The sequence below is a fragment of the Larus michahellis genome, chromosome 5 (genome assembly GCF_964199755.1).
Source record: "Larus michahellis chromosome 5, bLarMic1.1, whole genome shotgun sequence".
Lineage (NCBI taxonomy): Eukaryota > Metazoa > Chordata > Aves > Charadriiformes > Laridae > Larus > Larus michahellis.
In genome coordinates this window covers 75,658,432-75,674,601 of record NC_133900.1, presented here as the reverse complement: position 1 = coordinate 75,674,601, position 16,170 = coordinate 75,658,432, and the positions used below count along the sequence as shown (strand labels likewise).

The window sequence follows — 16,170 nt, the reverse complement described above, 5'->3', positions numbered from 1 at the left end:
CATCCATGCTCCCTTCTGCGTTGGCCATACTGAGGAGGGCCACAAAGATGATGAAAGGGCTGGAGCACCTCTCCTATCAGGACAGGCTGAGAGAGCTGGGGTTGTTCAGCCTGGAGACAAGAGGGCTCCAGGGACACCTTATAGCCCCTTCCAGTACCTGAAGGGAGCCTACAGGAAAGCTGGGGAGGGACTCTTGATCAAGAAGGGTAGTGATAGGATGAGGAGTAACAGTTTTAAACTGGAAGAGGGGGGATTTAGATTAGATATTAGGAAGAAATTCTTTACTGTGAGGGTGGTGAGGCACTGGAACAGGTTGCCCAGAGAAGCTGTGGCTGCCCCATCCCTGGAGGTGTTCAAGGCCAGGCTGGATGGGGCTTTGAGCAGCCTGGTCTAGTGGGAGGTGTCCCTGCCCAGGGCAGGGGGTTGGAACTAGGTGAGCTTTAAGGTCCCTTCCAACCCGAACCATTCTGTGATTCTATGATTCTATGATTCCCATTCTGGTTTTCTAACGCCAACTCCAGTGGTTTTCAGCTTTTATCAAGTAGCAGATTCCTTAAAAGCAGCAACATGGAGCTCTGCACTGAGAACTGACACCTTATGATGACAAAACTGTTGTGGTTTTTTTTAAGTTATTGTGCCCAGACTGCTCCCAAGCATCCAGCAGAGCCTGGGAGAGCTGGGAGGCCCACGAACAGCCCCTTGCTCCAAACACACGTGTGGTGCTACGTGTCAGAAAACACCATCCAGCCTCATCTGAACTGACAGCTCCAAGGGCAAGCTGCAGTTTCTCCCATTCCTTCTCAGTAATTAAACTTCTGGCTCAACAATTTGCTCCACTAATCTGTAAAATAGTAGAATTATCCCTCATGACTGTAGCCACACTCATCCACGGTGGCAAAGGACATCTGCGGTCGCCAGTGCCCTCATCTCAGAAACCACAGCTAGGAAATGGAAAAGGCACAAAGAATACAAATTACAATATTCACAGATGAAGGAAGAAATGCCGTGTTCTGAAAGGAGCCCAAGTGACACTTCTAGACCCAAACTATGGCACTGCTTATAGTGATGCTCCAAACGTTGACCTTCAGTGATAAATGAGAAGAATTCAGAAATTAATATCAAGGATTTTGTGCGTTTGTGGATGTCTCCATAGTCCTCTCCATTAGCCTATGCCCAGAGAAGGACACGTCGCTGCTGAAGCACAGCAGCAGCACAGAACGGCACTTGCAGCACATTCACTCACTTCCCATACAGTTCCTCCCGCTGGGCTTGAAGGCATCATTGTCTACCTCGTCTTAGTTTCTCCAGCCTGCCTGCAGTCCCCTCCTGGTTTAATTTTCCTTAAGCTTGGCCTTTAGCATCTGCCAATATTTGTCTGCTGAGAGCATTAAATTCTCTAACGGGATGGCTCTGCTAAGAAGGGCAGGGTTTCCTGAAGGTTTCACTGAGTTAATTTGGAAGTTTAGCTTTTGCCTTTGAAGAACATTATTTGGAACTGAGACCGATGCTTTTTTTTACCATGTCCCAAAGATGACAGCACACGTGTCTGTAAAGCTATGCAGATTTCTCTAAAACAGCAGCGATCTATATTATTACACAGAAGTATTTCGATGCCAAAGGGCACACGCGAATAATTCTCCTGACAAGCTTTCAAACTCTGCATCCAACTCAAATAAAGGAGCGATAATTAATAGCTTAACTTGGCTGCCAAAAATGCAAATTATAATCCCTGTATATCCTGCTGCACCTTAAATTATCAAAGCTTTATGGTACATGCTTATTTTTGAGATTGCGTTTCCAGGTGCTACAGGGTTTTTACTGCATAACCTATCTAGCTGCTCTCTGGTAACCTCTGGAATACATTTGCTAGAACGTAAGGTCACGCTGGAGAGTCGGTGGATTTGTGCAAGTACTCTGCACTTTGATATCTTGACATTTAAATAGTTTTCCAGCATGTGCTTCAGTTCAGAAAGCCTCTCGTATGCTGAACCACACTGTGACATCTTGTGCATACATTATGTTGTATAAAATACAATGACTGTGATAATGAAATATTTCAGACTGTTCACTTTACTTACTTTTCACATAGACATTAAATGTTACAGAGGAGCTGGCATCAGAATTGGACACAAAAAATGTGTAAATGCCTCCTTCTGTTCCTTTTAATCGGGTAAGGTGAAGTTCACTTGTATAACTGCAAAGAAAAAAAAATTTAGCATTACTGATGCTCACAACTTGCGGTGAACGGAAGCTGCGGAGTGAATTATTAGCGCGCCGTCTCCTTCTGCGGACAGTGTCCATGCCGACACTCTTAACCTTGCCTTATGACGGCCCTTCGCGCTACAGCATCCAGAAGTTTTGCCACGTCTGACACCCAGGTGCGTGCCCACATCACAGCCCAGCACCAGGCTGGGACCCCCGGCACGCACCACCGCCTGCTCCTTTTCTCCAAGAGGAGGGAACCCCAGGCACGCAACCCAGGCCACACGTGCTAAGGCGCTACGGTGGATTTCTGGAGGACCGGGGCTCAGGAGAGAACAGCCCATGGCAGAAGTACAAGCGTTAAGCTTTTGCCCAGAGCACTGGGCTCTGCTGTGGTGGCGCAGGGAGGCTCTGCACACAAACGGCTTCACATTTTTAATTTTGCTTATTGGGCAGGACCGGCGCCTTGGAGGTGAGGGGGGGAGTTTGTGGCCCCCTGGTCCTCAGATGGTGCGGTTAGCTCAGCGCTATTCCAAATCTAGGTCGGCAGACTTTGCACCAGTTGTTGTGGTAAGCCACGTGGACTACGAGATCTTTTATAATCACAATTTTCTCACCATCTCCATTTTCATCCTTGCAGAGCAGACTCTAGTTTTCTGTTCCAAAGTGAAATCGATAGCACTTACAATCATTCGTATTACCTGTTATTGCCCACAGTCTTGAACTTGACATAATGGTCTGATGAATTCTGCAATGTTTCGTTCATGTACATCCAGACTTCTTCCTTCGGTTTCGGATATGCCTCATATTCAACTGTTAAATTTCCATTTTGTCCTGCATTTATATCTATTGTGGTATTCATTGTTGCAAACAAACGGACAAATCCTTTAGCTGATGCCCAGAAGAGGAGAAGAAAAACAATTTCAGGGCCATTTAGAAGACTGTCAGTACTCTCACCACACTTAAGACTACTTCAGGATCCAGTGATCAAACATCCCACTGTGAAACAGGAAACCTTATCTCCAAAGCAGAACTTGAACCCTCACCTGCCAAACCCAGGGCCACCGGCTATGTCTAGCGATGAGGCACGGGACTTAAAGCAGCCTTGAGTGCCTTAACAGAAATAATTCCATCTTCTGGTGATAAATAGCCTCTACTAGCTTTTGGAAAAATGCAAGCGTGTGCTTGCTTCTGCTCAAGTATTTACATTTTTCCAAAAAAATCAAGAGTCACTAAATGTGTAGTACAAACGAAACACTAAGAAAAAAGCAAGATAAATTGATCATTGATGACAATATACTAGAGTATTTAAGGTTTCTTTGTCAAGTGTAATTAAGAACAACATTACAAATGAAGCTATTAAAAACTGTAATTGGAGAAAAATGTGCAAAGTCCACAGGCCTGGATACCAATTGTCTTAAACTAAGGCATTTCTGTTCATCTACTGCTGGGTCTTAATCTTTTCTTTGGCAGATACCATTTATCATTGTGCAGTTCCGTTCCAAAACATCATGTGGAGCAGCACCCTTACTGCAATGGTTTTAATTTCATTAATAAACTCATCAGCTTCAGGATTATTCACTTTGAAAAGACAAATTTTTTCAGTCCCATTACAAAAACTCATGTGGGAATTATCAGTTTGACAGGCAGATTGCAATTACAATGAAACACATTTACTGAGAGCGCTTGAATTTAGACCAAAAGTCAATCTCGGATCCCTGCTTCTTCCCACTTTCTAGTAATCAAACTGCTGTGGCCAGCTGGGCACCTGAGCTCGGGAAAACCGGAGCCAGCGGGGCTTGGTGAAAGCATATGGAGCTGCCAGAGCATTTGACAGCTGCTTCGGAGAAGAAAAGATGAAGCAAACTCACAGCAGGCAGGTATGCTCTGAAAACGCTCTCCACCATTAGAAAAGAGGAAAAGGTTTTAAGTCTGGAAACTGAAGATTTTTTAGCTCCTCCGCAGAGCTTTTTTTCTCTTTTTCTGTATAAACACAGGCTCCCCTGCGCACCCTAGATTCAAAATCGGACCCGAGAGCCTGCAAATGAAATTTTAAGATTGTGCTATCAGTCCCTGAAACAGTTCTATAAACTGTTTATGATTAGGTAAATCAACTCTTAAAAAAATAATCAGGAAATTTACCAAAAATACCCCTTATTTCTTGTAAATCTTTTGGCTAATGTTAAAGAAACTGATATAATCCCAGGATCTCTCCAGTACACGCCATTTACCACTTCCCAGCACCCTGGGAGCTGGCACAGTTCAGATAAATATAGTCAGTTTGAAAATGAATGGTGAAAGGCATCCAGGAGACAGAGGTTTTTATATTTTAAGTCAAATTTGAGAGGGTGGGGAAAGTATCTTGAAAAGGAAAGACTCCAGCTTTTCTCTGGTATTTTTTATTAAATACGAACTCGGCATTTTACTAAATACAAACTTGTTACTCTGATTTTCTACTTTTTATAATGCCACGCTTTATTTTAGTCCCCAGACCTTCCAAAGTCAATCCTTTTTAAAGCCGCATTTGCATACTCAGTAGTCCTCAGAATTTCTTTAGTTAAGAACTTCCCTCCTCTTACAATAAAAGCTTTCATATTGCTCCCCTTGGGTAAAAGATTTTCTTTCATACTTCACACTGTTTCACTCTTTTACATATGAATTTAGTCTCTCATGTAACAAAACGCGGAGAACGTCCCCGTTGTTACGAGCCCTACCCCCTCGAACGGCGGAGGAAGGTCAAGGGCACTCAGACCTCTGCCACTGCTGAAGACCTGACCCATATCGGTCAAATACTTCTGTTTTCTTTAGGGAAAAGGGAAAGTAAAAGAAGCAATGCAGCAGGAGTATCTGTGCAACAGAAAATCAGGTTTAAAAAAGGAAAAAGGACCCAAGGCTACACTTCCCGCAGTTACTACGCCCTGGAATGGTGAGGAACTGGAATGGTTGTAGCCAACAACGTAGACGTCTTCAGAATGATCTTATTAACTACAGCAACGTGTCCTTAATTTATCAAATTAGCAGGCTTCGGCAGCTTTAAAATTCAAAAGGCACCGTGTGTCACCTAAGTTAATATACAGCAGATTCTAAACAACTCTGTTATTAAACAAGGGGAGGGAGGGAGTTCGCTCACTGTTAGGGGACATGATCCAAAGCCCGTGGAAGTGTTGGGTAGTGGATTTATCACGGGGGTGAACTCCGGAACAATTTCACGCTGCCTATGCACGCTGCAATGTTCCTTATGGCGTTATTTTAAATAGGGGTACATATATAGCTTCTGCGTAAAAAACACTGACACACCGATGTCAGTGAAATATCCCGTGCTTGGAAGGCAGGTATTGAAGACACGCTTTGTGCCCGTGCTGCCAAATTACTTAAGCGTAGGGATAGGACCAGGCAAAGGTAAATTACTTGCTTCATTAAGACCGGATTAAATTTAAAATTAAACCAGGAAGGATGAGACAAACCAGAGAGATGGAAACACCGTTGGATGGTTGTTCTAACATCACATTCCAATAACACGCAAAGGCTTATAGAAATCAAAGTAGTCGCACACACCGCAACACTTCCGCAGCCATCCCATATGGTACCAGTCAGCAATAACCTTTTAATAAAGCAACTTTACTCACTGAGGTTTGGGGGAAAGGAGAGAGAGATGGAAGGGAAGGCTCCCCAGCGTTCTCCCTTTCCACCTCCCGCTCCTGGAAATGTTAAGATTTCTACAAGAACTATTTACCTAGTGCTTTCAAGGTTACTGTGGCATTGGTTTTTCCGAAAGGGTTTTCTGCTTGGCATGTGAATTCTCCAGAATCATTAACTCCCACTGAACGGATGTTCAATGTTAATTTCCTTTCGTATCCATAATCACCCAAATTTCTGCTTTTGCTTGTAACAATCTGTCGGTAAAAAACAATTAACATCTAAAACACTGTGTATGCAGCATCTTTCCTAGATAAATTAAAAATAGAAGTAATTATAACTTTGCTATATTAATATTCATAACTTTAAACCGGAATAATAAGCCAGCACGGCAAACCTGTCACTAGAATCTCTCCATGCAAAACAAGTGTGTGATCAGCTGTCTTTGGGAGATAATGTCCTCTCTAAAGTCCTGTCCCCTCCCCTTATTCTTTATTTTTTTCCTCCTCGATCCACTGTAAGGCAAGAATACCTCTGTGTGTGTGTGTGTGTCTGTATTCACCTGCCCCGAGAGCGCCAAATGGGAGAGACCAGCACAAACCACAAAGCTGAAACTCTTAATTTCTTCGAATATTTCAATCATATGGAAAAAAGGGTGTTGTGCCCATCAGACCCAGCTCGCCCTGGCTAAATTTCTAATGCTGATGGATGAAGGCGAGGAACCGACAGAAGGTTTTATTTGCACTAACAACGCTTCTAGCTGTAGGGCTCGATGCAAAATGAACACTGGGTCTTGACTGTCCTAATGCTCGGAAGCTGCAGCTATTGTAAAAACCATTCCAACTCTGACGTGCGGTTCACAACTGAAGCGCTGCCTAAAAATCACCGACCCCTCTAATGGTTGCGATGCTTCCCAGTGAATGACGGGAGAGAATTTAAGGTGCTGGAGCTTCGTTTTAAACTGGGTGGCTCTATGCCCCGAGGCTGTGGCATCTCTTCGTTGCAGACGTACTGCAGAGAGACACGGTCACGGCACACGTCACACGGCATCCTCGTGCTGGAACCCCCTCTGCTTCTCGATCCATGGCAATCCAGACTCATTGATCTTACAGGCAACTGGAAACCTCATTTTCTTTCCAAAGCATTGAGTATAACATGACTCTACGCCTATGTATGCATGCTGGAACTAAATAAAATGTAATGCTTTGAGGTGTTGACTTTAGTTTCTGTGAGAATGCTTGGTGGGGTTAGAAAGACTGACACATTTACATTGTGACATTACATTTACATTTACATTGATTAATCTAAATGCAGGCCTGGACTTGTTGTGATTTTCTAGTAGAACGATTTCAATTCTTGGGGACGCCAAGAGATTCCAGACACATTTTGATTCCTCCTGAACTATAATAATCACAAATGGCAGTTTGGTTTGTACGGATGTGCTTGCTTATAACAAGCCGCCTAATATTCAAAAGTGGTGATAACTTCAGTCATACAAGGGAAGTGTTTTGTGGTTTGTTCTTTTTCCTTCGACCTATTCAGGACAAAATGTAACTCTGCATCTACATAAACATGACTTTTATGTATTCTGTTTCAATCCAGAATTTAATTTGACAGTCAATATTTAAAAGATAGGATCCCATGTTATTTACCAGAAAGGACAGAAAGGTCAAACTTCCTTGGTCAAAAATAATTTCCTAGTGGCTTTCACTCATAAAATGAAAAGTGACGAAGCACAAAAACTTAAGGGAAGACCCTGATTTCATCACAATGAAAGAAAGAAAAAGGGGGGGAACAACAGAAGAAAGGATGTCCTCAGATGAAGGACTTGCAGTTGACCTTGGCACAGGACCAAAAGTCCCATCTGCATGTCCCATGCCGCCTTCATGTCATTTATACCTCCTCAACCCTTGGAGCTGCGAGGTGGGATTTCTGGAGCACTTAGTGGGAGCAGCTCTGCCAGAGCCAGCAGATTAGCTAAGCACGGCATAGCCAGCCCCAGGGAACGGGCCTCCCGTTCGCTATTCTGCCTGAGGAGATGTGATTTATCCAAACATCACTCCATCACAGAAGCCTTTTTTCCATAGGCACGTGAACTGCGAATTACGTATTCTGGTCACTACTCTTAGCAGTAAAAGACCAGCCAATTAGCATGGGAGCATATACAGCAGGAGTTGCTAACAGGTCTTCACAAGGGCTTTTAATTAATTTAAATTTCAGGGTATACTCAGAAAATCAAGAAGCGTCCTTAAGAACAACCCGGCGCCTGCTGCTCATTTCAAAGGCAGAGCTGGCCGCACGCCGGCTGACCAAGGGAGGGCACCTCTCTGCCCCTCGTCTGCAGAATAGCTGTGCTGCCTGTAACGAACTCTCCTGGAACACTTACCCAGTAATTTAATTTGGTGATGCCAGGCAGCAACTTCATCTGTCACTACAGACAGAAGCCAGTTCACCGGTTCATTTTTCAGAACTTTCCCAGTTAGTGAGGCACACCATGTAATTTAAATGAATTAATCATTCCTGTGAATGCTTACTACTATTCCTGTCACATACAATCCCCATGCTAATTAGCAGGTATTTTACTGTTAATGATAACGACTAGAATATGTAATTTGCAGTCCATGTGTTGATATTTGCAGCTCCCATTGATTGCAATGTGATGTGTAGGCACTCCGTGCTTCCTTATTTAGGCAGCCCAACAGAGGTCACCTGAACTTCACATTGCAAAGCCTAATTTTAATTTCTGTTTGGGAAGAGAAGCCCATAAGGATGCTTTTCCTCCCAGCCATCCGCATGGTACCATCCCTGGAGGTATTTAAAAGACGGTAGACATGGTGCTTAGAGATAGGGTTTAGTGATGGTTTTTGTCAGAGTTGGGTTGATGGTTGGACTCGATGATCTGAAAGGTCCCTTCCAACCTAGGCGATTCTATGATTCTATGGGCACGGGACAGTTGTTGCTAGCCCCCCACCAGTCTGTGGGATGCGGAACCTTTGGAAACACAGCAAACCCAAACTGATCCAGTGTCAGGTATCCAAGACAAGCATGTGAATATCTACAGAGAGCTTGTGTTCTATGCAGATATGATACAATTAAAGGAACTCACCCCACTTTTGTGATAAATCCAACGAGCCTGTACGCTGCTATCCACATCCGTGATTACGCACGTAACTTCAAACTCTTCCCCTTCTTTGAGAAGCTCATAGCTTTTGGATAAGGTGATGACGGGAAGAGTTTTATGAACTGGAAAACAATTTAAAAGTGCATTACTTTTCATTAGCTTCAGAGCTTCCAAGGGGGGATAAAAATCAACAGTCATTAACTCTCCAATAAAATTTCAGGCCTCTGAGAGGTGTTCAAATTTCTTTAACATATTACACAGTTGTTCCTTTACAACAAGCACATTTCTGATTCAATCTCCCTTCAAATTATGCTTAAAGTTAGATAATACTTGTTAGACCGTAACAACTTGCATGAGGAAACTTGAATGGTGTTGAACTGTCAATGAAACAATTCATTCCATGATGGCGACTAAAAAGTTGCACTCTGGAACCAAAAACACGGTGAGGATCAGCCACTGAAGAACCGCAGCTGAGCACTAATTCCAACTTTTAATTACAAATCACTACAGCTGATGCAACCAACAGGTCCCTGAGAAGCCCCTGATGGACGGCCTAGGAACGACAGGTACAGCTCAAGGACTTCAGCACATCCACCCTTGAAACCACCACAACCTCTGCTCATGGTGAGGATTCCCAGAGGTGGCTGGAGCCAAGACCACGGACAAGTTCGTCACCCAAGAGGTAGGTGGTTACAAGTAGCCATGGGCTAGCTGTATCCCCGCTCTGCTTCGGGGTGTCTTTTGTCAACAGGATTACGTGTCTGTGATCTCCACTAAACTCTCCAGCTCTTCCTCTGTTCCCTCTACAGTTTGTTTTTCTGTTTTCTTCATCCTTTCTTCAAATTCTCCTCATTTACGAGACTCCACTGAACTTCCCACTAGGGCTTTTATGCAGGAAGACTCACTTTCAAGCCGTGAATGCAACACACATCAGATAAGGCTTTCCAGACTCTCTTCCTGCCTCTGACATAGGCTTTGTAGTTGTCTTAGGCAAATTATACGAAACTTAGGCAAACTCCACGCTTTTCAGCCATTCATACTTTAACAATAATGTTTTCCTCATGTTCTACAGAAGAGAACAAAGAAGCATGTTTGCTCTCCTCAGATATAAAGGCTCACATAAAAATCCCTCCCCCGGCATTCAGCAGGACCCAAGAGACAGGAGGAAGCCGGGGCAGAAGGCGTGCTGTGTTCTCACCCGCCAGCAACATCTACGGACAACCGAAAAAAAAGCCATGAGGCCACAAAGCCCCTTATTGTTTGGAGAAGGGCTGGACATAAACACTCCCAGTGCTATCGTAGCAGAGCTGGTGCATGTTTGAGTACACAGCTCCCTCCTTCATGGATGCCTCTTCTCCCTGTCTGCACCAGAAGATCAAACGTGGGGGTCCGAGCCACCACGGTTATGATTACACAAACTATGCCCGCCAAAGGGTCTCCAACACACTTAAGTCTTCAACCAAGGAGAAAAGGGGAGTTTCACCTGGTAAACTCAATGAGGATTGAGCACTACAGCACGGCAATTACAACACGGAGGACGACAATGCTGCTTTGCTGCTGACGGCCTCCAGCAGATGCTTCCACTTACTGCACACTTCCCTCCAGATGGAGATGTGGGCAGAGCGCCCAGGTCCCGCCGGCCACCTACAGCTGCCCACCATCAGAGGGCTGCTGTCGATGGATGCCAGGTCAGCACCCTCCCATTGGAAGTCACCGCTCTGTTGAGCAAGTACAGACTTTTACCCCGTAAAAAAATGAAACGGTCCAATACTACAACTTGCATTTTCCTGTGTCAGAGATATATTAGTTATGTCAATCAACTGCTTGCTTTCTTTGGCCATCAATGAAAAAACAATTGAAAAAAACCCTTGTTACAGAACTAACACCAGAGACAGCAAGAATGGACTTGATCTTTGTCATCATGGGAGAATGCCAGAGATGCCTGCACTGGTAAAACTTTCGTTCTCTTCTCATTAATTGAAATTTATTATTCATTAAAATGCACTATATGAGAGTTTCCAAACCACCAGGAAAGAGACTTCTTCAATTTGTCACAGCAAACCGCACACTGGAGATGTCCCCTGCTGCCCACCCCCCGCCCCACCACCGAGGAGCAGGCACCAGGCAGGTCACACAACAGAGACTGCCGGTGCGCAACCTGGGCACGCGCAGGGACACGTCTGGAGATGCTCCCTCCATCCCCAGACCATTCTGCAGCCTCTGCATGGCACACATGCCTTGGCAGAGACACAAGGAGTCACTTCATTCAAAGAGCCCCAGAGCTACATGGAGAGCAAACTCATTTACTCGCCCCTGAGGAAACGCCGAGCCAGCCTGGCTTGCTGAACCGCTCCCTCCACCTCTCTCCTGGGTATTTATACAGCGGATTAACGACACACGGGGTAACTGCAGGCTCCAAAATGCCCAAACAAAACCAGCCTGTAACATGCCGTGCAGCCAGGCATCAGGCTCCTTCCCAAACCCATTTAACCACCCAACCCTAGGGCACAAGGGCATAGGAAGGTCAAAGGTAGGGCGTCATCAACAGGTTTGCAGAGCTAAGTGATGCATGAAGCTGCACAGCCACAATGCACACCTCATCATGATCTGGGCGCCTGGTTGCTGTTGTGACCATCCTGGAGACCATCATGGAGATGGAGATGGAGATGGAGACAAACAAGGGCCCTCTGCTGCCCCAAGCTCTGCCTCTCCACTGAATCTCTTTTCTTCAGTGCCATCAATCAGTTCCCCTGCTGTCATTTCTGTGAGTCAGGCACCCAAATCTCCACCTTGCCTGCACAAACCTGTCCAAAACTCAGGGCACTGGTTTGTCCTCAAAGTTTAACAGCACAACCCACGGTTCTTAGAATGGTGAAAAAAGCCTCCTGGAAATCACCAGGAACAGAAAATAAAAGCAATCATGACCAAACCTGCTCAGCACAGCCACAAGCCAAATGTCACAAGATCAACTTGTGCCCCTACACCACTTTCCCAGAACAAGCTTTCCAAGGCCACCCCCTTCCTCTGGACTGCCTGCAGCAGTCACTGGCACCACAGAGCAATCCCCTGGTATGCAAGCACATCTGGCTTTCAGTAGGAGAAGACTCCAAAAAGCCTCCAGAGAACACCACCTCCAGCCTCCCCATGAAAAGGTGAGGACACCAGGTGAGGCTTCACAGCGCTTCCCATCAGTTCCTGGGAGATAAAGGGGAAAAATCAGGTGTTCTACAAGAAGGTGAAAATCCTGTGTTACCTGGCCTCACATTTAGGAAAATATTTTCCGATATTTTCTCAACGCCGTTGTGCTTGGCCAAGCACTGGTAGCAGCCCTTGAACGACCTCTGTACGTTCTTTATAATGATGCCTTTCTGCGGATTGGGAATGAACGTCATATTTTTGGGGAGAGGTTTGCCATCACATTTTCTCAGCGTGAAGTTTGAAACATCTGGATCTGTTAGCGGGCACACTAGCAGGATGTCACTGTCTTCTTTTCCGTAGATCAGAGAATCAACAAGGAAGAGCACGTTTGGATCTGTGAAGAAATGCAAAGACCTGTCAGAGAAGCTGGCGTTGCACAGGGAACTTCTGATGACCTTAATTCTGCAACTGGGCACTTACATCAAAGGAAGTTTTACATTCAGCCAGTAAAGCCGAGTGTTACCCAATTCGTGTTTACCAAGAGATGTTAAATTTTGTCTTAAAAGAGCAGCACAACAGGAGATGTGCAGTAGCATTCAATACCAGACAGACTAAAGAATCACGTGCACTAAAAATAATCTTACTGCTTTTTTTATTTGGAGATAGAGTTTTTTTCTTTGCCTTGTTTAGCTCCAAAACCTCCACCCTCAACAACAGTAAACAGATTTTCACAGACCATTAAAAGTCATTTGCTTTTAGCTCATGGCAGGGCTGTAAGGTTTCATGCCCACAGGAGGATTTTGAAGAAATTTATGAGCAAATGGAAGTTGAAAAGCACCTAAATTATGGTTTTCACTTCTGTAAAATACATAATCTAAATGAACACACATGGCTACCAGAGGAAGCACCAAACAACTTCTCTCTCTCTCTCTCCCCTCCCTGAAAGCAAGGGTTATTTTTAGCCTCCTTAGAAAAAAAATGGGCATACAAACAGCATATCTGATTGAAAAAATTGTCGTGTAACTTTTCACAAGGTAACTTTTCTAAAAGCATTTACTCTTGGCCAACCACAGCACACAAACATACAGTACTTTAAACATTTTTACAACCAAGCCCATGATAGCAGATGACCTTGAAACACTAAGAACCTCACCATTACCAGCGAACCCAAAAATAAAGGACGGTGTGGTGACAAACTTTGTAAAAGCTTATTTCCGTTCCCATCTGCCCTCCCTACAGAGTACCTTGAATTAGAAATGTAGAAACAGAGGGATAAGTTTTCTTTCTCTTTTTTTGAAAACGGGCTTCGTACAACTTGAATTATTAGAGATCAACAAACCATGACTTAACAAGGAAGACTGAGAAAATTTGGGTAAGATGGTGTGCAACGTGCATTTGGTTTAAGGCAAGAAGTACCAGGCTGAAAATGAAGCATTGGGCATTTACATAAGTAACTAGGAAATGCTAAGTTGAAGGTCGCTCATCCCTGAACAGAGAAGTTACTGGCTGGTTTCTAGCTTAGACCGAGGGTGTAGTTTTAACCTCACTCGACACCTCTGCCCACAAACTCAAAGCTTTGAAGCATCAGTCTAGAACTAGAGGATGGAGACTACTAACGAATGAAAAAAGTAAAGCATGCCTGAAGAGAACCGAAGTGTGATGTTTTGCACATGAGATACTTAGAGAAATGCTATGAATAACTGTCACTCCTGAGCTGGAAGTGCATGGACTAGAAGAGCTCACCTAAATGTCCCTGCTGACTGAGACTTAACTGATTGGTCTCCTCTCAGTCCACTTTTTCTCCACTATGGACAGAGACAAGGTATCTTCGCTATACAGAAATTATGGCTTCCCAGGAAAAAAAAAAGACACTCTTGAAAGTAGAAGAAAGAAACAAAGACCTGTTTCACCAACTGCTGAAATTGCAGAGAAGGCCTTGCTGGGGTAAGCAGAATTGCTCAGATGCTCCCCTTCCCATTTTCAGTCCCTCTCTGGAAGGGAGACGTCGTGGAGAGACGACGTGAGAGGATTTGCCATAGGAAATCAAGGCACAAAAAAGGTCATGTTCTTCTCTTCACAGCTTTCCACCTCATGTACAACTCAGGCAGCACTTGCTTTCTGGGTTTCCAACACAAGATTATAGAATCATAGAATGGTTTGGGTTGGAAGGGACCTTAAAGATCATCTAGTTCCAACCCCCTTGCCCTGGGCAGGGAATGTGGAAGATCCGGTGATGCTTATCATTGCTTGTGTCTGAAAAGACCTGAGATCAAAATCAAGAGATTTTTCTCTTATGTAGGTGTCTGAACTAGCTTGATCTTCACCAAACTTACTTTTGGTGTAGGGACACAAATGGCTTCTATAGACAAAACACGGGAACTTTCTGCCAAAGCAGAAAGGTGAAAGAGGGAAGCGCCTACAGTCTGGTCAACACTTGAGTCATCCTCAGTCACAGAAGCATCGAAAATTCATTGTTAGCAGATCCAGATGGACATAAGAGATAAACAGCTGCTACCACTTCATGTGCCACTTTTGACTGTGCAGGATCCAGGTTCTCCTTCCACTGAGTTGCTCTTGGTCCTATTCTCTCCCCATTGCCAGCTTTACAAGCAGAAGGCATATAGGGTGCTTGTGACAACCCCACAAGCAGCTGAGCTCAGGGTAGCATCTTCAAGGTGTTGTAAGATGTCACTGAGCCACAGCTGTAAAGGTTACCCTATTGCAAAATGATGGCCAGACTCACAAACATACTTATTTCACTGCCAAGAACTTGTCCAAGTGAAGCTTGCATGTTTTTCACACAAATAATACAAAGAAATTAACAACATGTTGCATGAGGGTCACACAACTTCTCTGATGCTCTGGTAACCATGTTGCAGTGGAAGGGTTGTCTGCCATCCCGAGGTGAAGGAGTCACCCACTTAATGGAAGGCACAGACATCTCTATGATCACAACTGTCTGGGATAATTACCACGACCTTCAGGAAAGCAGTCATGGTAGATAAAGTCAACAATGTTTTTCACATATAGGTAAAATACATGACGATTTCCTTTAGTCATAGTCTCAGAGAAACACAGAAGGTCAAGAAAACTCATCCGTGGTAGCTGCATGGCTATATGGACAACTTGGGAGCAGTTAAAGGAGCACTCTTTAAATTGAGAGGCCGCTATGAGAAAACAGTCTTTGCTGTGCTGTGCTGGTATCTCCCTGTCTTGGAAAACAACCTCGCAGTAATTCTCAAAGGACTGGTAGGGTTCAGAGGAGGCTCTCTGAGGCAACCCCTGTTGGACAAGGAATGCTGTTTCCAAGAAAGTGGATGCCGTAGGACTTTTTTCCATCAACAGGGAAAAAAGACCACCAGAGCTATGTGAAGGAGAAGCAAAAGAACTGTCTTCCTTGGAAAGGAAAAGGGAATGCCAGGCACGATAAACTGTCAGCTTGAGGGCAGCTGATGAAGCCACAGATCAGGAGCCAACAGAAGAAGAGAAGAAATCTGGAGAAAATACAGGACAAAGAAGAAGGGTAATAAAGGATTAGGAAAATGTGTCAGAGCAGAGGCATTTCTTTCCCATCTAAGACACTTCTGATCAGTCACAAGGTAGATCAGGAGCTGGGGGCAGAGGAATCATTGCTGCCTGATGGCTTAAGCCTGAGAGCGCAGCCTCGAAAAGCCAAATCCTTTAGCTGACCTCCTCAATAAATCAAGAGCTTGGGCCCAAACCTTATATGACTCCATACTGATGGACGGCAGGGAATTAAAAAGGCATTTCTACAGACTGCTTGCTTCCTCACAGTACAACTGACTCACGCAACTGATTCAGGTCACTTGGCTAGCTTCTAGAAAGAGGGCTCAGAGACGTAAAGAGAAACTCGTCCAGAACTTTGCTCTGGTGACAAAGGCCATTGCAAGCAAAGCTGGGAGTGAGTTTTCTTTCTACTGGACAGGGAAGAATATTTCTTCTATCAGACTGCATTCTCCCTCTGTACCTCAAGTTCATTCCCACCTGCAGCACTGACTGTCCTATTATTCTGGGAGAGGGAAGGGGAGGGGAAAGAAAAAAATAATGCCTTC

The 16,170-nt window shown here is 44.5% G+C and overlaps 1 protein-coding gene across 3 annotated transcripts in view; it reads right to left on the bottom strand.

Annotated features, from left to right (window-relative positions):
* The window catches only part of KIT (KIT proto-oncogene, receptor tyrosine kinase), a 57,329-nt gene that overhangs the window by 21,700 nt on the left and 19,459 nt on the right, over positions 1-16,170 (bottom strand). For all 3 annotated transcript variants that reach the window (XM_074588083.1, XM_074588081.1, XM_074588082.1), the window contains 5 exons: positions 12,213-12,491; positions 8,945-9,081; positions 5,936-6,095; positions 2,904-3,093; positions 2,079-2,194 (listed from right to left, as the gene is read on the bottom strand). In XM_074588083.1, the coding sequence (XP_074444184.1) occupies positions 2,079-2,194; positions 2,904-3,093; positions 5,936-6,095; positions 8,945-9,081; positions 12,213-12,491 (882 nt within the window). The remainder of the gene's footprint in view (positions 1-2,078; positions 2,195-2,903; positions 3,094-5,935; positions 6,096-8,944; positions 9,082-12,212; positions 12,492-16,170) is intronic.